Source organism: Monodon monoceros, unplaced genomic scaffold, assembly GCF_005190385.1.
Source record: "Monodon monoceros isolate NGI ecotype Baffin Bay Population unplaced genomic scaffold, NGI_Narwhal_1 Super_Scaffold_10, whole genome shotgun sequence".
NCBI classification, from domain to species: domain Eukaryota; kingdom Metazoa; phylum Chordata; class Mammalia; order Artiodactyla; family Monodontidae; genus Monodon; species Monodon monoceros.
Window position 1 is genome coordinate 7,057,333 of NW_021703766.1, and position 23,837 is coordinate 7,081,169.

The 23,837-nt window shown below is 49.5% G+C and overlaps 1 protein-coding gene across 1 annotated transcript in view; it reads right to left on the bottom strand.

The window, feature by feature from the left end:
- Positions 1-4,868: 4,868 nt before the first annotated feature.
- Positions 4,869-23,837, bottom strand: part of BCO1 (beta-carotene oxygenase 1) — an 85,318-nt gene continuing 66,349 nt past the window's right edge. The window contains 6 exon segments of the mRNA XM_029205989.1: positions 4,869-5,223; positions 7,185-7,294; positions 8,856-8,952; positions 11,998-12,103; positions 18,833-19,090; positions 21,646-21,869. Of these exon segments, the coding sequence (XP_029061822.1) occupies positions 4,994-5,223; positions 7,185-7,294; positions 8,856-8,952; positions 11,998-12,103; positions 18,833-19,090; positions 21,646-21,869 (1,025 nt within the window). The 3' untranslated portion in view covers positions 4,869-4,993.

Here is a 23,837-nt window from a genome sequence, read left to right on the forward strand (position 1 = left end):
TTAGGAAAATGCCAGTGAAAACTACAATGAGACACCACTTCATTTTATCTAGGATGACTGAAATAAAAACAGCAGACAATAACAAATTAGGGAGGATGTGGACATACTGAAACTCTTAAATGCTGCTGGTGAAACTGTAAAACGGTGCAGCCACTTTGGAAAACAGTTTGGCAGCTCCTCAAAATGTTAAACATATTTACACCATGACCCAGCAATTTCACTCGTGGGAATATATTCAAGAGAAATGAAGACATGCGTCCACATTAAACACTTGAACATGCGTGTTACTCATGACAGCTCAAAAGAAGAAACAACCCAGATGTCTCTCAACTGATGAGTGGATAAACAAAATGTGGTACGTTCATACGATGGAATGTTATTTAGCCACAAAAGGAATGAAGTACTGATTCATACAACAACACAGATGAACCTTGAAAATATTAGGCTAAGTGAAAGAAGCCAATCACAAAAAACCCTACATATTGCATGATTCAATTGATATGAAGTGTCCAGACTAGGCAAAGTCATAGAGATAGAAAGTAGATTTATGTTGGCCGAGAACCGGGGGGAGGGGATGCACAATGAGGGGGACTGCTCATGGGTACAGGGTTTCTTTTGGGGATGATGAAGATGTTCTAAAAACAGGCAGTGGTGATATAGTTACACAATAGTCAGTATACTAAAAATCACCGGACTGAATACTCTAAAAGAGTGAATTTTATGGTATAGGAATTAGATCTCAAAAAAGCTATTATTTAAAAAATTACTGGGAATTCCCTGGCGGCCCAGTGGTTAGGACTCCATGCTCTCACTGCCGAGGGCCTGGGTTTGATCCCTGGTTGGGGAACTAAGACCCCACAAGCCACGCGACGTGGCCAAAACAAAAAAAATTACTGTCGGTCCTTGAAGAAACTATTGGAGACTTCTCTTTAGTTAATGCCAATTCCACTTCTTACCTGAGTACAGATAAACTGGGGTTCTGGCTGAAACTTGTCTTTTCTGCCATCTTCTACGCCACAATTCTACGCCCACAGAAGTTCTTGGTAAACTTCTACCTTTAGTTTACCAAGCTCTCTCCTGATTCCATGCCCCTTTCTTTATCTGCATTGCCCATTTCACCTGGTTACCTGCTACCATGCTTCACATATCAGCCATCCCTGGCTCCTGAGACAGTATTGGGGGTCCCCGGGGGTTCCCTTTTTACTGCCAGTCCATTGAATTGTGTTGGTTTGTTCCTTGGTGCTGTGTCCTTCACTATGCTATACGCTCCCTGAGGACAGTGGAGGTACTCGTTCTGTTGACCCTTACATGCCAACATAATCTTGGTCATCACTGAATGAATGAGTGAGTGAGCGAATATATGCTTGAAAAGAACAAGTATCTGAATGGAGTGGAAAGATACAGAGGATAAGAAGGAATAGAGGAAAGGAAGAAGGGAGAATTTGGATTAAACTTACATTCTCATGTACCTACTTTTTTTCCCTATTGCCTGAGAAATGTGGATTTCTCAGCCCTATAGCCACATTGACCATTTGAGCCTCTCAGATTCTAGAATGGCTTCTCAGTTTCCTATGAATCAAACCAAAACCTTTGGCCTTTCAAAGAACACCCGAACCTTGTTTTTCCACTCTGGCTCAGAGATCCAAAGTTGGGAATCTAGCTAAAGAAAATAACAATAACAAGCACCTGAATACAGAGAGGGATGCGGCGTGGACCCTAAAAATAGACACACATTGTATATAATACAATCTGGCATTGTTTATAATAGTCAAAACCTAAATGTCCACCAGCAGGCGGGTGTACATCCTGCCATGTCCCAAAGATGGAATAATATGCACCCATTAGAAGAATTTCATGATCTGGGAAAATCATTGTATTGTATAGTAAGTGAAAAAAGCAGGCTATAAACTGGTGGGTTACAAACCTATCACCAATATGTAAACTGTGCATAGAAAAAAATTTTAAATTCGGGAAAAACCACACCAGAATGATTTCAGGGGTTTTCTTTCGGTAGTGGGACCCTGGGTGCCTTTCTCGTTTCTTTTTTTAACATAACGAGGTGCTCTACTGTGAACATATATGACTTTTATTATCAGAGAAAACAACACCCCCTAATTCTCTCACTCTTTCCACTGCTCTTTCATGGGAAATTCACTCAACTCCTGCTTTGTTCAGTCAACCCACATCCGCCTTCAGATCCTCATCCCGAGCTTCACCCTCAGAATCTGGGCAGGCGCTCCCTCCAGGAGGCCTTTCCTGGTCGCCAGGAGGAAGAAAGGCTGGCTCATCCCCACCTGTCCCAACACAGGGCTCCCACATCTCTCCCTGCTCACCTTGTCCAAGAAAACTCCAGCCTCTCTGCTGGTGCTTGACCTCGAGAGACCGCTTCCTGCTGCAGCCCGGCAGCCAGGGCAGTGGCCCTGCGTCTGCACCTGGTCGCTGAGTCCAGACTCCTGGAAGGAAGCTGAAGAGCAGAGGCCATTGGTCTCACTGTCGTTGGATGATGAGGAAGGCGGTGATGACTTTTCTGTCTGCATGTCCTGATTTACCATGGGAAAGACTTCCCCCGGCCATTTAAAAACCATCCAAACTGTCTTTAAACAGCTGAAGAAGGGATCAAAGGTGTTTTCACTTAATCTGGACAAGCAACCTTCTCAGTACTTAGCCCACTGCTCGGTAGCTTTGGGAGGAAACGAGTACAAACCAGTAATGCGGATGGAGCTCGAATGCACTTGGATTTTTTGTGAGTTGATTTGTCCACGTATACATCCAGCTTATTCCTGAGATGGAATCAAATTAGAGAAACCCTTGAAGGAAAAATTAGTGGGTCAAACATCTGAGGGCTTACCACATACCTGACACATCTTAGAGCGCTTGTGAAAAACTGTGGCTTTATCAAAGGAATAAACAGATCCGTGGTGATTTTTCCTGCAGAACTTCCTGGACATGCACTACACCCACAGGGAAGGCTCTGAGGATAAGACGGATGGTCTCGGCTTCAAGAAAGGCGCATGCGTCTTGGCTCCTGTGGCCTTTTGAGCTAATTACCCTGGCCTGTGTCTGAAATATGACAGAATTCAGGATCAAGGCAAATTGGACGTCCCGGCATTGACCAAGAAGAAGAAAAGATGTGGTGTGCCAGGCTTCCTCATTGGTCTGGTATTTTACCTGTCTTCCTAAACAAGGAAAACAAACCACGGACATACTTTTCTTCCCCGCAGAACTGCGTCCTTTTTCATGACTAGGTCTGGGTATTGTTTGGCAATGGGAATTCAGTAGAATAGCGGTGGGGAAGCATTTTTTAAATACCACCCTCTTCTCAAACGTTTGAAGTAAAATAATGAATAGGTGAGTGACTGTCCCATTTGTCAACTCTTTTCCATTCCTGCCACCCAAATGCAGGCCTCCATCACATGTTTCTTAGGCCACCATGGTTGACATTTCTTTCCAATCCATCTTATCAAGGCTGGAAGTACTGAGGTCTCCAGAGGAGAAGAGTAGATGTTCTTCATTCTGCCATCCACGGAGTTTGGGTTTTTGTTTAATGGGATCTATGAGCTGAGCATGAAATGGAAATGCTGGGATGGTAGAGGAGTTTTTGAGGAACCAACAGGGGAAGAAAGAGAGGAGAGATGAGGGACAGCTGGGAGAGGAACGCTTGTTGGGAATTTGGGGGTGATGTTCCATGTGAACTGTCTTCCTTGTCTTCCCAGAAGATCCTCAGTAAAATATCCTGTTATTTTTTTCTTTTTTTAAATATCCATCCCTTTTTGGTACATTATGGAGTTGGATTTCTTTGTTGGCGGAATTCATTCATTCAACAAATAGTTGATTTGTTGGTAGAGCCTGCATCTACCAGGCAGTGTTCTAGAGGGTAAAGTAGTGAATAAAACATACCCAACACAGGACAACTTGGATGAAAACAAACAACAACTTGGATAGCACTTCCCTGGTGGTCCAGTGGTTAAGAATCCGCCTTCCAATGCAGGGGATGGGGGTTCGATCCCTGGTCGGGGAGCTAAGACCCCACATGCCACGGGGCAACTAAGATCACGTGCTCTGGAGCCTGCACGCCACAACTAGAGAGAAGCCCGGGAGCCGCAACTAAGACCCGACGCAGCCAAATAAACAAAAAGGAAAGCAAACCAACAACGACAACTTGGATGAATCTCCAAGGAATTCTGCTGACGGGACCCCCTTTCCTGTATGGCTCTGGCATGCCTCGCCACCCTGGTTCTCAGCATCAGGCAAGACAGGACTCAATCCTGGATTCCAGCCCCTCCATACCCTCCTGCAGTGGGGGACGCCCACACCAGTCTGCTGTCCCACTGGGTGTACAATGAGGCACCTGGCAGACTATGAACCGTCTAGCTCTGCCCCTCTGTTTTACTGCCTTAGAAGATCTTCAGAGGAAAGAAGCCATGTAAAATTAAAATAAGGTCTGAAAAGGCTTTAAAGTTTTATTATTTTATACTATGCCCTGCCTTGCATGGAATGGCCACAAAGTACACGCCTTCTGGGCCACGTAGTCTACTAACAGCACAGGGTTGAGAAAGCTAGAACTCACGATGTGGTCCACGGGGAAGAAAGGAGGGAGGGAAGGGAAAGAAAGCTGGGGAGGGAGGAGCAAAGATAAATATTTCTGTGTCTCTTCTCCAGTGGGTCAGTGGCTGCCCATTCTAGGAGCAATGATTATGTGCCTTAATACAATTGCTGATTCATGGTCATGGTCTTTATACTAAAGGAAAGGGGCTTTTAGAAGTACTAGAGCTAATCAGTAAATATTTGATCAACTTTCCAACAAGGTTCTAATGGCCAAAATGAAATGAAAGAAAAGATACTGATAAAAGCTCTATTTCCGTAACTTTGTCTCAAAGCAACCATGGAAAGAATAAGTGCAAAATAAAATGAAGGGCCCCCCTGCCCCCCACCCAGGGAGGGACCACCCTTGAGTCTGGTGGAGCCGTTCTCCAGGGCCCAGGCCCCCACCCTGTCAGGTCCTTGGGGCCACACGGCGCTCAGCAGCCCTGTCCCGCTCCTCCCGGGAAGGGGCCTGCTTCCCTGCATCCCAGTCGGCACCTGGGATGAACAGCCCGTGGAGATCCAGGTGCATCTCTACATCAACGGAGGCACGAGCCAATTCTGTAAAAGTCTTGGCATCCAGAACCAGCAGAAAAGGCAGCTTCTGGGGATCGGTAGAGACAATGGCTGATAAGATAATCCCTTTGGGGAAACAAAAAGAGACACTTTGTAAAAGCACAGCCTTGAACCTGGTCCAGCTGGGGGGATAAGTTTCTCAGCTCTATCTCCCTGTCCTTTGAATGTAAGTTATCTAATCAAAACAGAAGGGAAGTGAATTTGGTATTCTGTGGGAGCAGAAGGGAAAGGCCAGGGAAATTGGAAGGCTTGGCTGAACCAGTCCCCTCACCTTTCTGAGCCTCAGTCTCTTCATCTGTAGAGTGGGGATAATCCTCCCCACCCTCAGAGGGTTGCTGAGAGGATCTTGCACAGTCAGTTATGAAAGCACTTTGTAAATCATTACATGCACTGAAGAATGGCTATTTTCCTACTATTTAGAAACTCCAGTTATAGAGAATCAGCTTTGACGCTGCACTTAGGCTAATATCCGTCACTTGGCTAAACCCGGACCAGTTGCACTCAAATGGCATTTGAATGAGTCCAGTTCATCTCATGCATGTGCAGCTTTCCCCTCTGTAAAATGGGAATATTCTAAACACCCACTCTCAAGGGGCAGAGGGCTAAATGAAATAGTGCACATAAACTTCCAGCAAAAATTTGTGATTCTTCCCAAGGCCTCCCGGGTTTCAGAGTGGCTGAGGGCAGCTGAGGTCAGATCAGCTTGAATTCGACCCTCCTCTGTATGCACTGGGCGTGTGACAGACCGTGGGTAAGACCTCACTCTCTGAGCCTCTCCTTTGGTGGAATGAAGACCAGGTTGCTCCCTGCCCACAAGAGATTGTGCAGGACGCACTTGCCCAGCCCAGGGGGAGGCCAGCCTCAGCAGGAGGTGGCACCAACCATCCCCCACCTTGGAGGTGACAGTGACACGGGGTCCCTTACCTGGCGTGCCGTGCAGTGCAGGTCGATAGGAAGACCCAGGTAGAAAACCACTCCCTTCTCACCTGAGGGAAGCAGCTGGCAGGCTCAGCAGGGGGCAGCCTGCCCTTCCCCATAGGCGTGGGCAGCCCCACCCAGGCTTGTAGTACCCTCCTTAGCATCCCTAGGGGGTGGGCAGGGCATTTCTGGGGCAAAGGCAGAGTCAAAAAGGGAAAGGACCATTTGGTCAGGTGGAAACCTGGACAAGAGAGGAGGGCCACAAGCATTTCTAGGTGCTCCACGGAAAACTTACATGCTTAGAGGAGTTACAAATTCAGACCCAGCCATTGCAATGGATTTTAAAACCAAGATTCTATACTCTGGGCAAGGGTAGGGCAGCTCCATGGAAAGGAAGTGGGCTTTTGTGTAGCAAACAATTTAATCACCCCGGAAGGGAGGTCTGACCTTCTGCTCCTGGGAGATGACCTCTAAGCCTTTGGACTGACGGTCTGATGAGAGTGCCTTTGTTTACCTGGGGCCACTGCATATAACCCATCCTAGCAAAGTGATTTAGGGGAGGCCTGGGCCACAGGTGTCAGCTCAACCTCCAGAGGGGCCGAAGACTGGAGGTCACCATGTCCGCATGACCACGCCCCACACGGGCTCCGACACAGGGCTTGGAGAGCTTCCCTGGTTGGCCACACTCCGTGGACGTCGCTGGGGAAGTTGGCGTGGTCCTACCCCCCACAGGAGAGGACCAGCGGAAACCCCAAGCACAGGACTCTCCTGGATCCCGCCCCACTCGCCTTTTCTCTTTCAATCTGCACCCTTTCGCCGAGATAAACCATAACCATGAGTACAACAGATTTCGGTGTGTTCTGTGAGCTCTTCTCTTGAAACGGAGGGTGGTCTTGGGGATCCCCAAACTTGCAGCTGGTGTCAGAAGTGGGGGTGGGCTGGGGGACTCCCTCATCCCACAGCTTTGGACTCAGACACGCCTGGGCTTCAAAGCATGACTCCACAAGCTGCGTGATGGGGGGGTGGTCACTGCCCCCAAACGATGTCTCTGTTTGAGGGGTGATCACAGGTACAGTGCAGCAAGTGGGCTGCCCTTCCTGGAGCCTTACCGTGATCCTCGTCCTCGGCACCCGGTGTGGGCACGAACACTGGCTCCGCCGGCCAGCAGTGCACCTCTCCCCACTTCAAGGATGACTTCGTGAGAATGTCGTATTTTATATCTGCACATCCAAAGGGGAGAAACATGGGAATGAGTGGTTGGAGAGCATGCTTATTCCCTGCAAACAGGAAGGCATCAAGGCCCCAGAGAGAGGGGAGTGGACTCTGGTGAACGTAGACCCCAAATGGCATCTGCCTCTGGTCAGTGTAACAACAGAAACAAAAGCAGCTTGCTTCCTCCTCCGACTTGAAGCAAAGGTCCTCCTGCCACTGTAGAGCTGACAGTACACACTGAATTCTTTCAGAAATAAAACCCCTGGATTTATCTGGTACTTGGCACTATATTGCTTTTTTTTTTTTTTTTTTTTTTTGCGGTACGCAGGCCTCTCACTGTTGTGGACTCTCCCGCCGCGGAGCGCAGGCTCTGGACGCGCAGGCTCAGCGGCCATGGCTCACGGGCCCAGCCGCTCCGCGGCATGTGGGATCTTCCCAGACCGGGACGCGAACCCGTGTCCCCTGCATCAGCAAGTAGACTCCCAACCACTGCGCCACCAGGGAAGCCCATATATTGCAATTTTTATACACATTAGATAAACTATTCAATGCAAACCTTTAAAGTATAATATGATTCCTTTGTTGTTTTAGAAGTGCGAGTCCCTGGCCTTCTCTCAATCTCTAATAGGCCTCTTTCCCCTGAGGGTGTGGGATTAGAGGGGAGTGACTCGGGGTGTGCGTATGTGTGTGTGGGAACCTTAATTTTTTGCTTTGTACATTTCTGCACTGCTTGCATTAAAAAAATTTTTTTTTCCATTTTATTACTAAAAACTGAAGCTACTAAGGAAAACTGATGTCTGTACAGCACTCAGCATGGTCCCTGGGAAATAGCAAGTGTTCAAACAAATAGCAGTTTAAAAAACAAAATATGAATCGCTATGCTGTACACCTGAAACTAACACGATATTGTAAATCAACTATACTTCAATTTAAAAATAAGATAATAGGGACTTTCCAGGTGGCGCAGTGGATAAGACTCCGCATCCCCAAGGCAGAGGGCCTGGGTTCGATCCCTGGTCAGGGAACTAGATCCCACATGCATGCTGCAACTAAGAGTTCACATGCCACAACTAAGGAGGCTGTGAGACGCAACTAAGGAGCCCACCTGCCGCAACTAAGACCCAGTGCAACCAAATAAATAAATAAATATTTTTAAAAAATAAGTTAATAAAAAAAAACCGTAAATCGTCCTAGTTTCAGCTCTACCCTCTCTGCTTGAGACAGTGAGTTCCTTGAGGGCAGGAACTGGGATCTTCCTGTTCACTTCCTTTTCCTCGGTGCCTACCACATTGTAGCACATAGCTGGTGCTCAATAAACATGCATCCAAAAAAGAAATCAATGGATAAACTCCAGCCACCACATCCTTCTTGAGCGACAGCCCATAAGGTGCAATTCCCTCCCCTGGATGGTCCATCGTTGCTTCCAGTGTATTTTGTCCCAAGCTGACGTCAATTTCTGACTTACCCCCACCCCAAGGGGACCTCGGTTCTGACCTCCCTGAGAACCTGGGAACTCAGCTTTGCAGACAGACACGATGGTTATAGGCTGCCATCTCCCAAGGACTAGTACCTTGGTTGGGATGGGGCTCCACTGGACTTCAGCAGCAAAGACATAACGGTATCGCTTCCCGTTGTGAGCGTAATTGATCCGAGGCAGCTCTAAGCCTAGAGAGAAATGACACAGCTGACAAAGCCCCCTTCACCGAGAGCTGGGACCACGTGTCTTTTGTGGCATCCAGGCTGGGCATCCTTTTCACAAAAACGGTTCCCAAGCCAGGATCCCTGAACTTGATTCAGGCCCTAGATTGGATCAAGGGTGATCACAGGGCAGGAGGAAGGAACTTCTGATAACTACCCCAGCTCCATTAGAAGCTCCATTAAGAGCAAGGTAAGATAGACCTGGGTTTCTAAGTGTATAAACATCTTTAATTATCCAAGATAGAAATCAAAGAAAATTGCATGATTAAAATCAGAGGCTACTGCAATTTTTTAAAGCTCTTTTTAAAAAAGTGTGTGCGTGCACATGTGTGGGTGTGAATAGAAACTTCTGAAGCTGTGGAAGGAGCATCAGTGGGGAATATTTAAATAAATCTGGTGAAATCATATAATAACATTATACAAAAGTAACATTTACAAAGAATCTTAGTAACATGGGGAAATGTACACATCATAAGATTAAATGTAAAAGGCTGCTTATGGGATTATCTCCACTGTGTTATAAATGAAGAGAAAAAGTTTGGAAGCATTGCTGGGGTGATAACTTCCTCATGGTGGTTTAAGGTTTGTACTGTCCATTCTAAGTTTCTCATTGTGTGAAGTTTTCATTATACCTATTACTTTTGTAATCCAAAAAGCCTTAAAAATGTGTCCATGTCCATGCATATATATTTATATATGCTTGTTGTGTCAAATTGAATATCTAAGTCTGAATATTGAAATGAAAGTCCCTCTTATGAAATATTGCAGCGAGTTGGAGCCAACTGCTGGTGAAAATATAATGTCCAAGAAAAGAAGAAGCAGAGATGGAAACATGTGCCACATAAAAGCCTCCTGAAGAGGACCCAGGGCCTAACTGGTTATCGGGCTCAGTGGGGAGGGAAGTGGGGTGCAGCAGCAAGAAGGGAAGATGTCCGATCCCACAGTCGGGTAATCACGAAATTCCCAAGGTCAAGATGAACATGAGGACGAGGGACCACCCACACACTCAACTCAGAAAAAAGATGCCCATTGTCGGTCCCAGAGTCGGTCTGAGACTCCCTGTGATGCTCCTGGGTCCCTCGAACCTGGTCTGGAGCCCCCCTTTCCTCCACTCTGTAAATGACCAGCTATACGCCCGTGGTTAAGTAAAATGTGATTCATGCCTGTGAATTCTGTCCGGCTATTAAAGCCACGCTCCTGAAGAATCTTTGGGATGTGGGGAAATTCCCAGGCTACGTTCATTAAGTGGAAGAAGCCATTTCAGAACATTCTAGATGGTATGGTATGCATTTTGTATAACCGTAAATGCAGAGGTTAAGGGTTTTTCGAGTCAGTGAAGCCTGGGTTCAGATGCTGGCTCTGCTGCCCAACTTCAGGCAAGTAATCGAATTATTCTCAGCTCTGCTGTCCTTGGTTCTAAAGCATGAACAGTACATGGCAGCCCCTGACTCTTAGAGGTGTTCTAATCACGGCTGCTTTTAGCTGGACCCTCACTGCGGGCCAGGCCCTCAGCTAAGCCCCTTACATGCATGGACTCACCTAACGTGATAAGAACAGGATGAGACTGCGGAGGAAAGGACGGGAAGTTGGGGAGCCCCTAGAAGAGGGCCTGGCATGCGCCAAGCAACGCCTACGTGATGGAAAGACTGCGTGGATGTTTCCAAACGGCCGTCACAGGTGGAGGGATTATGAAGGATTTGTCTACGGTCATTCTTTTCAGCGCTGCCCAAGGTTGCTACGATAAACAAGAATTCCCTTCCCAGAAATAAAACGACCGTAGTGTTTTACTCCTCCATCTGCCCATGTGAGTGACAGGTGAGCAGAGATGGAAGTTGATGCCTTAAGAATAGGGACGAACATGTCTATATTCACTTCCAAAGACTCTGAGGGGCTGGGGCACCACACAGAACCCATTATGGGATTCATGGGATGCCATGTGTAGACGGGGTTCTTAGTGGGCAAATCTGAAGTCGTCCTAGCAGAGTCCCCAGGACTGTCCTTCCAGATGCCTGGCCCTGGCGTGGGGCAGCAACATGGGGAGCCGGGCTCCCAGTCTAGAGCCCCGCCCGCCGCTCCCCAGCCCTGTCCTGGGCAGGCCTGTTCATTCCACACTGCAGTACTGAGCACACCCTGCTCTAAGCCAGACTTCTGTCACGTGCCGGTGACAGCACTGAGCACACAAACACGGTCCCCACCCCACTGGCTTCTATGCTAGGGCAGTGGTTCTCAATCAGGTTGGAGGCCAGGGACGCTGATCCACATCCTCCAATGCCCAGGGCAGCCCTCCCCGCAAAGAACGACCCGGCCCCGGTATCAGCAGTGCCCACATTGGGACGCCCTGCTCTGGTGGGTGCTTCTCTCTGGGGAGGTTTATGCTCTGGGTGTAGCTCAAGCTTTCTGAGGCCCAATTTTCTCCTCTGGCAAATGGGGCTGATAGCACCGATTCTGCAGGGTGTTCTGAGTGCGCACAGGTAGAAATCTGCACGTGCCATCCCTTTCAGTAAGTCAGCATTCAATACACAGCAGCATTTGATACAGAGAACAAACTAGTGGCTACCAGTTGAGGGGGGCGATATAGGGGTGGGGGAGAGGGAGGTACAAACTATTGGGTGTAAGACAGGCTCAAGGATGTATTGTACAACACAGGGAATACAACCAATACTTTGTAATAACTGTAAATGGAAAGTAACCTTTAAAAACTGCATAAAAAATTTAAATTCAAAAAAATAAAATAAACTTTTAAAAAGAAAGCAAAAAAAAAAATAAAAACCACGGAAGCATTTGAAAGGCTAGCCGTGAAAGTCCCTGGGTCCAACGACCACCCGAGTACCTCCCTGGGAGGGGTATGAAGACACATGAAAGAGAAGTGTCCCCAGATGCCTTTCCCTGGGCGTCCCAACAGCCTTCCTCTCAGTCCCTCGTCCTCACACATCTCCTCTGCATCAGAAAGAGGTATCATATAAAGAGGACATTCAGCCCCTCCCTAAACACAGGAGAGAGGATGCACTTTACCTTCATAAAGCAACTCCGGCTGGCAGTAGACTTGGTCCTCTTCTTCCTTCAGGGCTCTTGCTGTTGTAGATGACAGTTTGATTAAATTGGAGCCCGTCTCTGCGTTCTGAAAGAATCGGTTTTCCAGAAAAATAAAAACTTGGTATCCAGAACAAATATTTGTTTTACTGTGCACATGTTAAAAAATGCTTTAGTGTCTGTCACCTTGTTCCGGCCTCACATTAACCACCGGAAGCAGCTATTATACGATTGGTATTTTCAGTTAAAAATGAGAACTGGGGGCTGGAGGTAACTCCCCAAAGAGGGCAAAGCTGGTGGGTGGTAGAAGGGGGGCCCTAGAAACCCTGGATCTTTTCTTCTACTCTGGGGTGCCTGATCCCTCACAGGTGAATTAATGTACTTATAAGTTCTCGCTTTTTAAATACTGGATGATTCACCTGTAAAAGGCTGCATCAGTCATTCAAAAGGTGTTTATAAAGAGTTCATAATAACGTGTGAAATGAGTGAAAAAAGCAGCAGACAGTCTGAGCTCAACCATGTTAAACAAAGAAAAAGAAAAAGAAATTACATTGAAAACAGCCTGGAGAGAAATACCAAATAGTAACAATATAGCATGCGGTGGGATTATGGAGACTTTCATTTCTTTTTCTAGGCTTTTCTAGATTTTCAGTATTTTCTCCTATGAAAATGTACCCCTGTTGAAAAGAAAACAAACATGCAATAAAAATTACTTGGGAGAAAAATATCTATCAAGGACATCTCTTGGTCTCAAGTGACAATCAGACTTTGTTCAGTACTTTACCATCATCGTTGTAACCCAGGAGAGAGACTGAACACAATTAATTAAATATCTATTGAGCATCTACTACTCCCTGTGTCCCCACATACCCTCTACGGGACCTTGAACAACTTATTTGGTATCTCTGAAGTTCAGTTTCCCCGTCTGTATGATGAGGTATAGCACAAGCGTCGTATAAATAGTATGTGCGTTTCCGAGTTATCATGCAGGTTAAATAAAATAATCCATGCAGTTGGTTTATAAGAGGGCCTGGTTAGCGGTAAATGCTAGATAAATGTTAACGGCTATTGATAACATAATTGTATTATTATTAGCATTATTTTTACTACTACTACTACTGCCACTACCCCTGGGGGTGGGTTCAGGTTAGCTGCTGGGGGAGAAGGGGTAACAAGACCGCAAATCCCTGCATTCATGGAGTTACGGGAGGAGAAGTATGGTCATGTCTGACTTCTCATTTAAACTTTTCTCTACTTTCCAAACTTTCCAAAGTAAGCTTTTATAATGAAAACAAACCTATTTGAACAACAGCAGCTTTTTGCTGAGAAGGTGGGAAATTTACTGCATCCTAGAAGCTGAACTGTAGGGCCCCTCTGAGATTTGTTCAGGGCGATCCCAATTAACAGAAGAGGAAACTGAAGCCCAGGGAAGGAAAGTGACTTGCCCAAGGTCACACAGAGGGGAGCAGAGGCTGGGCCCAGAGCTTCGCACTGAGATTCTTCTGCTCAGAAGCAAAAGCACTACAGGCAGCAGGCAAAGCAAAGCCCCTGAGGCTGGCCGGTTCCCATCCCATAGTTCTCGGCTCAAACATCCCTTTCCCTGACAAGTTAGTGTGCAGTGTCTCCAAGGCATGTGTCCCAAGCTGTAAATATCTCCTTTATGGACCTGCTTCCTTCTTTCATGCTGTCTTCCCTGTGCAGACAGTGATTAGATTTTATTCAGTGCATGGCACATAGTCAGCTCCCAGGAAGTAACTGCTGAAGGAACAAGCAAATGCATGACTCAATGAGCTTTTCCTTCAACTCTTAAGGGGCAGAACGTGGGCTTTGCAGGTGGTTGTAAAAATCAAACGAAGGGCGTGAAAAGGTCGTCTAGCGCCTAGCACATCGGGTGACTTGGAAGCAGAGGCTCTGTTTGCCTTCATCTGTATGTACAGCCCCACGTGTGAGAGGCCCTGCCCTGTGCCTTGCTAGTCAAGAGGCAGCCACAGGCCTCTTGTGCATGTCCCGGGCTTGATTCTCAGGGAGTCAGTCCGCAGAGACGTTTTCTAGCTGCAGCATGAAACTGGTCAGACTGGTTGAGGCATAAACTGTGAATTTTTCCACACACAGCAGTAACGAACATGACTTGGCAGCTTTCTATGGCCAATGTGCTCAACTTTGGGAAGAAATCACTTTCCAGCCAGAATTCAACGAAATCCTGCAGTCTGGCTTCGAAATTCCTCAACTCGAGGGAACTCCCATGAGAAGCAGTAATCTCAATAATCCCGCAAAACACTGGCTTTGGAGTTTGGCAGCCTTGGGTGTGCAGTATGACTGTAGAGCTTTCTACGTGAACTTGAGCCTGCTTCCTCGTTTGTATAAAGGGGGGCAATCCGTAACTTTTGGACGGGTGGTGAGTACAAGCGAAGGTCCCTTTGACCTGCGTCTGGGGATTGTGGTTAGGATTAAATTAAATAATGGTTATGAAAGCACCTGATCCAGGGCCAGACCATCGTAGTCAGTAATTTGGAGCCAGACAGACATGCATTCCAATCCCAACTCAGATCCTCTGGATGATTCTGCCATGTTGGGCAAGTTACTGTCTCTCTCATCTACAGTCATGGGGATGATAAATAACCCCAAGGACTGTCATACAGATTCGGTGAGAAGCATGTGGAGCATTTCACAGGGCCAAAAATGTTCAGGACCCAGGATGAGAGCAGAGGTCCACCAAACCTATGTCCACATATAGCAAACTGCTAAGCAAAATACCGTTCTCTCCCGCCTTCCTTTATGCACAGAGCTTCAGAATGTTGTGGAACTGTGCTGTCCGATACGGCAACCACCGCCAGCCGTGCGTAGCTGTTTCAATTTAAATTTAATGAAATTTAAAATTCCCTTCCTCGGCTGCACTGGCCACATTTCAGTAGCCTAGATATCTGGCTGCTACTGCTTGGACAGAGAATACTCCTTCATTGCAGCAGGTTCTACTGCCCAGTGCTGGTCTGGAAGGATGCACGTGAATTCAGAATCCCAGGACTCCTCGGCATTCTGAGCTAGAAGCAGGTGGCAGAGTGAAGGCTGGCCTCTGGGCCCAGGCTTCCCGCCTCCTTTTCTTGCCACTGCATGGAAGCCCCAGCCAGCCCTGGCCTCCCTGGTGGGTCTGAGGGCTGCGTCCAGCAGCACAGCCTGCCCTTAGCAGGACAGAGGTAGCTGCTGCAGGCTGGCTTGGGTCATTTGTGCAGGGAATTCAGGGATCCCAGGCCACAGCTGGGGTCGGAAGGTCGCCCCTCTGGGTGGGCACCCTGTGGCCCTGTGAATTCCTCACCCAGTGAAGAAGGGACACTGATGGAGAAAGGCCAGAGCGGGGGCCCCTCTGGCCTGGGTCTAAGAGCAGAAAAGGCATCTGACACAGGGCCGTGCACAGAGTGAGCTCTTTAGAAATGGTGGCTTCTCTTATTATTGGGTCTTCATTTTTGCATTTGAAAACAAGACAAAAACCGAATCTACTGAGCCAGGAGTTGGAACCATCCCCTCTAGCTCCAAGATGCCAGCCCCGCCCCTCCCTGGAGCCCTGCAGGACGAGGGCAGGGTGGCTGGCAGGGACTGTTGGCACCGCCCATGCCCCTTGGGGCCCAGCCCCGCCTTAAACACCCCCTCCCCCCGCACAACCAGGCAGAGGGTGTCAGTGGGCCCCTCCTTCCTTTGACCCCAGCTGGCCCAAATGCCGGAGAAGCTGGGGCAGCTGGGAGGCCCCAGACTTTTGAACACACTTCAGTATAGCCCATTCTATGTGGAAGGCACTTTCCACTTGGGAAATGTTCCAAGCGCTAAAGGAAGACCTTGTGCCCTTTTAGAGACCTTGCTTCATCTTTTTCATTCATTCATCGTTCATTCATTTATTTAAAATATCTAAGGGCTTAATGAGAACCCTCTGAGTACCAGACCCTGTGATGGGCTCAGAGGATAAACTGCTGACAAGACCAAGAGTCCCAGCCCTCTGGGAGCTTTAACAGGAAGCTCATTATACATGCCATCAATGTGAGCAAAGAGCTGCAGGTGCCATTAGAATATACAAACCCACTGAGGGAGTCAGGATGCCAGACCTGAAGGACAAGCAGGGATTAGAATCCCCTGGAGGTTGTGCCTTCACTGGGCTGGTCTCAGAGACCCCAGGTAAGTCCAACCTGCAGCCGGGACAGGAGCAGAGGTCTCAAGGGAAGAGGGCAGGGTTGCAGGCAGAGGGACAGCAATGTGCAAAGGCCCCAGACTGAAGGGCATCTGAGAAAGGACAGCATCCCCTAAGGCCCTTCCCTAATATGCTTTTGGACGGGATGGAATCAGAGCCGCCGGATCTGGACACATAGGCCGTGTCTGTAGCTCAACTTTCCCCTTTCAACACGCAGGTGGGGCGACTTGAAAGTGAAGCAAGGAGACATTTTTAAGGGACAATAAACAGCAATTAAAAAGCGTGGCCGGAGCTACCCTTCCCAGCACTCGCTCTTCTTTGCGGACGGCTCATGCAGTGCCTTTTTAAAATACACGTGCTAAACTTCTTAGCTTGGTTCCAAGGAAGCAAATCATTTCTAGAGCTTGATAAAAGGTTATAAAATCCTGCAGTGTGTGGGCAGCGGAATGGAGTGCTTCCTCTCTGTGTATCATCCACAGGCTGAGGCCTCCACGAGGCGGGGGTGGGGTGGGAGGTGTGGTGGAGGTGGGCAGGCCTCAGGATTTGCCACCTGTGTGCTTTGTGACACCCCCATCGCATCCTGGAGCCAGGAGACACCCCAAGCGCAGCCCTATGGAACTTCCCAGAGTGACGGGCACAGAGGCCAGCAGCTCAGATGATGATTTTGTGGGACACGGCTGTTCAGTCAATAGCCCCGAATCACATGGGGAGAAAGTTAATCCCTTTTTCTCTTCCAATCTTTCCGACTGGGTCAAGGCGAGAGTCTCAGTTAAGTGCCACTATGTCTTTGACACCTAACACTTTTCCAATGTTCTCTTTAAGGAAGAGATCAGGTCTTGGCAAGAGCATCAGCATCAGGCTAGAGCTTAGGACCTGTGCTTTCTTACCAGCCCCTCGCGCTCGTCTGCTCTTCCATCTGCAGCGCACAATGCTGCTGTTCCACTGGGTCGTCGTAGGTTTCCTTCCAAACGAGTTAAGGGAAGAGTGAGTTGCTTTAAATGATAACATGATTTTGTAAATGTTAATAGAGGTGATAGGAAATACGGTGAAAAGCATGACAGAGATACACAAATGACTGCAGATGGGGAAATGCTGGAGAGAGGAGAAAGGACCCAACTCTGGAGTTGGACAAAGCTGGGTTCAGATGCGGGTCTTCCGCAGCTGGTTGGGAGGTGCCTGAACTCCTGCATGGAAGAGCCTGGAGGGTGGGAGAAGGCTCCCTGGGCTTGTAGGAGTGTCTTCTGTTCCCTAGGCCTGCAGGGCCCTGAGAGAGGTCAGGGTGACCCTCTGGGACTCTTTCCAGGAGTTAGGCCTGCTCGGGAGATCAGCAGAGTTATACCCCTTACCAGCTCCAAGGAAGGGTTTAGAGCCAATCTTGGCTCTGCCACTGGGCTGTGTGACCTTGGGCACATTCCTTCACCTCTCTGTAAAATGAGGCTAACCTGAGGATCTCTCCCATAGATTGTTTTGATCATTAAGTTAGGTAAGGAAAATACAAGGCTTAGCAAAGTACCTGGCACATAGAGTGCACTGAGTAAGGATGAGCCATCAAAACTGAATTGAATTGAATTTGGATTCATTTAAATTAATTAAGTCATGAAGTCAGGAAGTTCTGGAGCCAGAAGCCTCTGTAGCCTTTAAAACCAAACCCAGAGCCCTGGCAGCATCAGCGTAATTAAGGATAACATCTGGCCCAGGGGTCATTTTTAATGTAAGAACAGGACTGTTCAACATCAGGGAGACGGGTAAGCAACTGGTGATGAATCCCCACCACGGACTGTCAGGCCAATATTTAACATGATGTCATAGAAGAATATTTAATGTCATGGAGAGATGTCTACATGTACAAGTAGGTGGAAACAGTACATATAGCAGTATACTAAATAGTAGGTACATATTCAGCCATGAAAAAGAGTGAGGCCCTGATACGTGCTACAACACTGATGAACTGTGAAAACACGCTTCGTGAAAGAGGCCAGCCACGAAAGACTACATATTGTATGATTCCATTTATATGAGATATCTAGAATAGGCAAATACACAGAGATAGAAAGTAGATTAGTGGTTACCTGGGGCTGGGGGGGTGATAGTTAAAGGGTACAAGGTGTCTTTTGGGGAAACGAAAATGTTTTAAAATTGATTGTGCTCATGGTTGTACATTCAACTCTGTGAATATGCTAAAAGCCATCGAACTGAACACTTTGTTTTGTTTTTTTGAAGATTTTCTTTTTAATGTTGACCATTTTTAAAGTCTTTATTTAGCTTGTTACAATGTTGCTTCTGTTTTATGTTTTGGTTTTTTGGCCGGCAGGGCATGTGGGACCTTAGCTCCCTGACCGGGGATTGAACTCTCACCCCCTGCATTGGAAGGCGAAGTCTTAACCACTGGACGGCCACAACTACTGAAGCCCGCTCGCCCAGAGCCCGTGCTCTGCAACAAGAGAAGCCACCGAAATGAGAAGCCCGCGCAACGCAATGAAGAGTAGCCCCGCTCGCCGCAACTAGAGAAAGCCAGCGCGCAGCAACGAAGACCCAACATAGCCAAAAAAAAAAAAGAACAGCTCATTTTGAATTTCAATATTAACGAAATTAGAGCCAAAGTCACTTCCTGAGTGGGCTCACATCTCCCAGGACTCAAGCCATTACCTTGTCCATGTGGAGGGGCACTGCAAACCTCTTGAGGGCTGGGACGGAGGTGAGCCTGGAGTTCTCCTCGAAGCTCTTCTTCAGGTTGGCCAAGTAGAAGAGCTGGTAAAGGCTGCTGTCCTCGTAGGCAGTGACGTCGAACAGAAGGCAACTGTCCTCTTCGTAGGCATTGACGTGATGAAACACCACCATGGGGTCCGTGTAAAATTTGGTCAGCACGGACTTCCTCGTCCTTTGGTCAATGATGTGAATGTAAGTCTGAAAGGAGATGCACATCAGTGGTCAGCTCTTCCTCTGCAGGCCCAACACAGCGGCATCAGGCAGGGGACAAGACCCAGCCCTGCCATCCACTTGCTTGCGACCCTGAAGCATTCCCTCCCCTTTATGAGCCTCTCTGTACCACCTCCAGACACACGCAGAAGTGCTGAGGGAGGAGGGAAGCTTTACTACCAGGGCCCCTTCCTCACCAGGAGGACAGTACCCAGGGAGATACAGGATCTGAGAGTGTATCGTCTCCCCAGCCTTCACTTGACTGTGATCCAGGTGGGCAGCGACAGGCCAGCTCCCAGGCCAGGCCAGGTTGGGGAGAAACAGTCAGGTCCAGCCCTCTAAGGCTTCTCAGGCCCCATTGGTGGCCAGCGCCCCTAAAGCCCCTCCTGGGTCCCCTCTCCTGACCTTTGCCCGCTGCAGGTGTGGTTTCCCCGGTAACCCGGCTGCCCTGGAGGGCTGTGGTGCTGAGTGACCGCTCTAGTCAAGGAGTCCATGTGAGTATCGGCTCATTAGGCATCCTCAGGCACCTCTGGGTGTCACAGGCAGTATCACTCTGGGTTTCAAGTAGCCATATCTGCAGCCCCAGTTGCCTAATCCAAGGAGGAAGGGGTATTTTCTTTCGTTTGGCAGCTCTGGCCTAACCATCCTCCTTCTGAAAGGAGGGAGGGGCTGCTCCAGGCTGCCATTTCCCCACCTCCTCTGGCTCATTGCTTCTTTCTCTCCTTTCCCAGAATCAGGCTTTGAAGTTAAGTGGGGGAGGGGCGAGGAGTAGTGTACAGAGGAGGAGGGCATTGGTAGGGAGGGTGGGTTTGGGGAGGTGAACACAGGCGTGGTTACTGTAGGCTTTCTTCCCCATAAACCCAATCCCAGGGTCAGCCACAGGGACTTCTTGGAAAGTTCTCCAAATGCATTCCAAAGCCCTTCCCAGGGCTCTGTGCCCCGTCCTCGGGGGCTCTGTCTTCTCACTGTGGGACACTCCAGGGCCAGAGGTTCCCAGGGGCTGCAGACTGGAGGCCTAGGGGGCCCCGACACTCCTGCTGGCGGGACGCTCGTGGTCCTGTGGAGCAAACCCACTTCCGCAGGCTCCCTGCTGGCCCCCTTGCCCAGCTCATTTAGTCCACAAACATTCATATGAGGGCCTAAGACACATAAGACACTTTCGGGGGAGCTGGAGAGAAAAAATAAAGCCACCCGCCCACTTTCATGGAGCGTATACTTCAGTGGGGGTGAGGCCAAGGTCAGTGATCAATACATACAACATGTCAAGGATGACGGGTGAGCATGACTGAGAAAATGGAGTGGGGGATGGAGAAAGCCTGTCGGGGGTTGGGGGGGTCTGTGATAGACAGGCAGACCTCAGGGATGGGGGAGCGTAGAGCGAGACCGGGATTGATCAAGGGAGGAAGTCATCTGGGGAAAAACATTCCAGGTGGAGGGGACACAAAATCAAAGGCCCTGAGGCAGGAACGTGTTTGGCAGGTTTGAGGTGTAGGAGGCGACCACGTGAGCAGGAAGCCAGTGGTTGGGATGAGGGCATGTGGGCCTTTATGGGCTGGTGAGTGAAGCCTTTGGATCCTATTCTGAGGAAGACGGGAAATCACCAGAAGGTTCTGAGCAGAGGAGGGATCTCGCCTAACCCCTTTGTTCCCTTGAGGACCTCACTCTCCTCCTTGAGAATACAGGCATCATAGAGGCGGCAGCCACACACGGGACACATATTTGTGTGGGAACATGACGATGCACGTGCTGCACAGAAAGAGGAGTAGAAGGGTGTCGGATGGGTGGTGGTGGTTCCCTCTGGAGGGGGCTGGACGGGGAGGAGGAAGGGGACTTGATCTGTTGCTTTCTACGCTTGTGTGCTATTTGAAGAGATGACACGGAGAATTACTTGATTATTTTTCACAAGTAACAATAGCAAATAAATACTTACATACACCTATACATGAATAATGTATTCATACCCACATGTATACACACATACACACATGCAGACATCACATATACAGGGAGGTACACGTACATAACAGGCACACAGATATTCTGAGCACTCCACTCAGGTGTACCTAAATCGAAGACGTTTCTGTTACACCATCCGGTGGGACGCTCTATCATCATGACGTCTAACTAATCTGTGACATCCCCTCCCCGCCCCCCAGCAGGGATGCGGAAAGGGCCTTGTCGATGGACGGCGGAGGCTGGAGGAGGCCAGGCGCCGGTCAGGGCTGATGAGCAGTCCCTCTGCTGCTCGGCCAGTAGGGGCTGCCTTGGCTGCTGGGGCTGCCTCGCCCAAGGTGCCACGCTCTTCTGCGGATGGTCTGCTCTACTGACTTATGGACGTCGGGGCATTAAGGCCCAGCCCCTTGCCCTAACTGGGGACCACTGTGAAGGACCATCCCAGTTTCAGAACTCGCTGGAAGGTCGGCTCATGCCTCTGGGGAGACTGCGTGGCAGCTGAGGGCCTCCCTACCGAAGCCACCCCTGCCTGCTGACCTCCATCTTGCTCTGGCCGTCCTCGTGCTGTGGGGTCACCGGCCCTGCCTTACCTTGTCCTCCCTGTGGAAAGCCAGGCAGGAGGCCCAGCTTGCGCCCTGGAGGTAGGCGGTTGCCATCTTGAGGATATCCATCTTGAAAGGCTGCTCGAGGAAAACGATGTAGCTCTCGGTGACTCCGAAGCTGTGGTAATAGCTCGGGGAGAGGAGCGAGTGCGAGGCGATGGAGCAGAACACCTCCATGTGTTTCAGGGGACTCAGCCCCTTCTTCCCGCCCCCTAGAGAGAAGCCAGCCTCAGAGGCAGTGCAGGGCCTGGCGGCCCCCGACGGGGCCACCGTCTCCTGCAGCGCGGCCTCTCAAACCCACCCGGCCGCTGAGAAGAACCTTCGAATGAGAGCCGACAGCAAACGGGGTGAAGGGGCTGCTGCCTGGCTGATGCAGGGACGGGGCCCTTCCCCCGTGAGATCTGGTCTGGCATCCAAAACCACTGCATCCCCAGGCTCTGGGCCTCTGGGCCAGGCGTGTGCAACTCCAACACGGGGCTAACCCAGCCTCCACCTGTTTTCTACGTAGAGGTTTATCTGGACCGTATCCCCTGCAGGGTCCACGGCTGCTTTGCTTTCGAGATTCAGAGTTGAGCACACGCAACGGAGACCATACAGGCGGCAAAGCCTCAAATACTTATTTTGTGGACCTTTATGGAAAACGTTTGCCAACCCCTGCTCTGGAGCAATGTTCCTCACTTTCACGTGCACGCGGATCATCTGGGCGTCATGACAAAATGTGGAGTGTGACTCAGCCTGTGGGGTGGGGCCCGAGGCCCTGCACTTCCGTCAAGCTCCCAGGCAGTGGGCTAGCTTCCCAAGGTTAAGTTTTGATATGTTGCTGAGAACCATCATTTGACGTGTACTTCACGGGGTTTCTATGAATTTCTTTTGGCATTGCCCGTTCTGAAACACCTGGGAATGAGACTAAGTGTCTATGGTAATGTGACAGATTGTGACAGTCAAGGTAGGCTGCACGATTCCCATTTTACAGGTGGGAAACTAGGGCTTGGTGGGATGCTCCATCATTACAGCCAGAGGCACAGGGTTAAGCCGGAAAGACACAGGCTCCTTAACCTGGCTGCCTACTCTGTTATTAGAGGGAAGGGAGAGACCAAGGGAAATCCTGCAGGAGTCCAAGTACCTTGCTCAGCATCCACCACGAAGGTGCTCAGGACTATGTTTTCTTTTTCCTCTGCAAGGATGAGTCACCCGCTGGCCAAAAGGCCTCCCCACCCAGGCCTGGGGCTGGGTTATAATGAGTTACATGCAAGCTTCGCCACCTTTCTTGTGGCCACCTGTGCACACTGTAAACAGCTGGCTGGTGGGAGGGATGCTCTGGGTTGTGGGGCAGTTCTTTTCTTCACCAAACCAATGGAACACAAAGCAAACTGAAAGGAAAGGCACCCGGGCCTGGGAGGCAGGACACAGGTGTGAATCCCAGCAAAGCTGCCAGCCTGGACCAGGTGTGCAGAGGGTACCTCCTGTGAGCCGTGCGCATGTCACCTGATGCCCCTGGGGCTCGCAGTGCTCTGTAGTATGAGATGGCAAACTCAAATGGCTAGACCGCCCCCAGGTCTGCATTCTAGGATCCCAAGCCAGACCCTATATCCCTTTATTGGCTTAATTAATGGCAGTTCCATTTAACAAGAGCATTGTACCTTCTGACCTCGGGGGCTCCCATCTGCCAGCAGAGCCTGAAATCTGCGGGGGGGGGCAGGGGGGGGCTCTACGGGACTGTGAGGGAGGGGAGCCAGCAGGGATCACAGATGGAAACCGGCCTTCCTAAACCAGAAGGTCTAGCCAAGCACCCTCATAGTTCTGTCTCCTGAGCCTGCGCAGCCACTCTTGGAGGCCTGGTCTCCTGGGTGTGGTTCCCAAGAGAGTCCGGGACAAATAAGGGCTAGGAGCCCCGCCCTCCTCCCCCTCAGGAACATAATCGGTCTGGGCTCCACGCCAGGCTCCCGCCCCTAAATGGAGAAGGTCCAGGAGGCCAGCAGAACAGGGTGGGGATCTGGAGTGGGTGCCAGCAGGGCTGAGCTCCCTGAACAACCCTGGGAGCCTGGCTTCAGGGGCTGGGATGAAAGAGGACAGCACAACCCTGACATACAGAGGTTTGTCAGAAAACTAAAAAAAATGAATGAAAGAAAGGAAGGATGGCTGGATGGCTGGATGGCTGGATGGCTGGATGGCTGGATGGC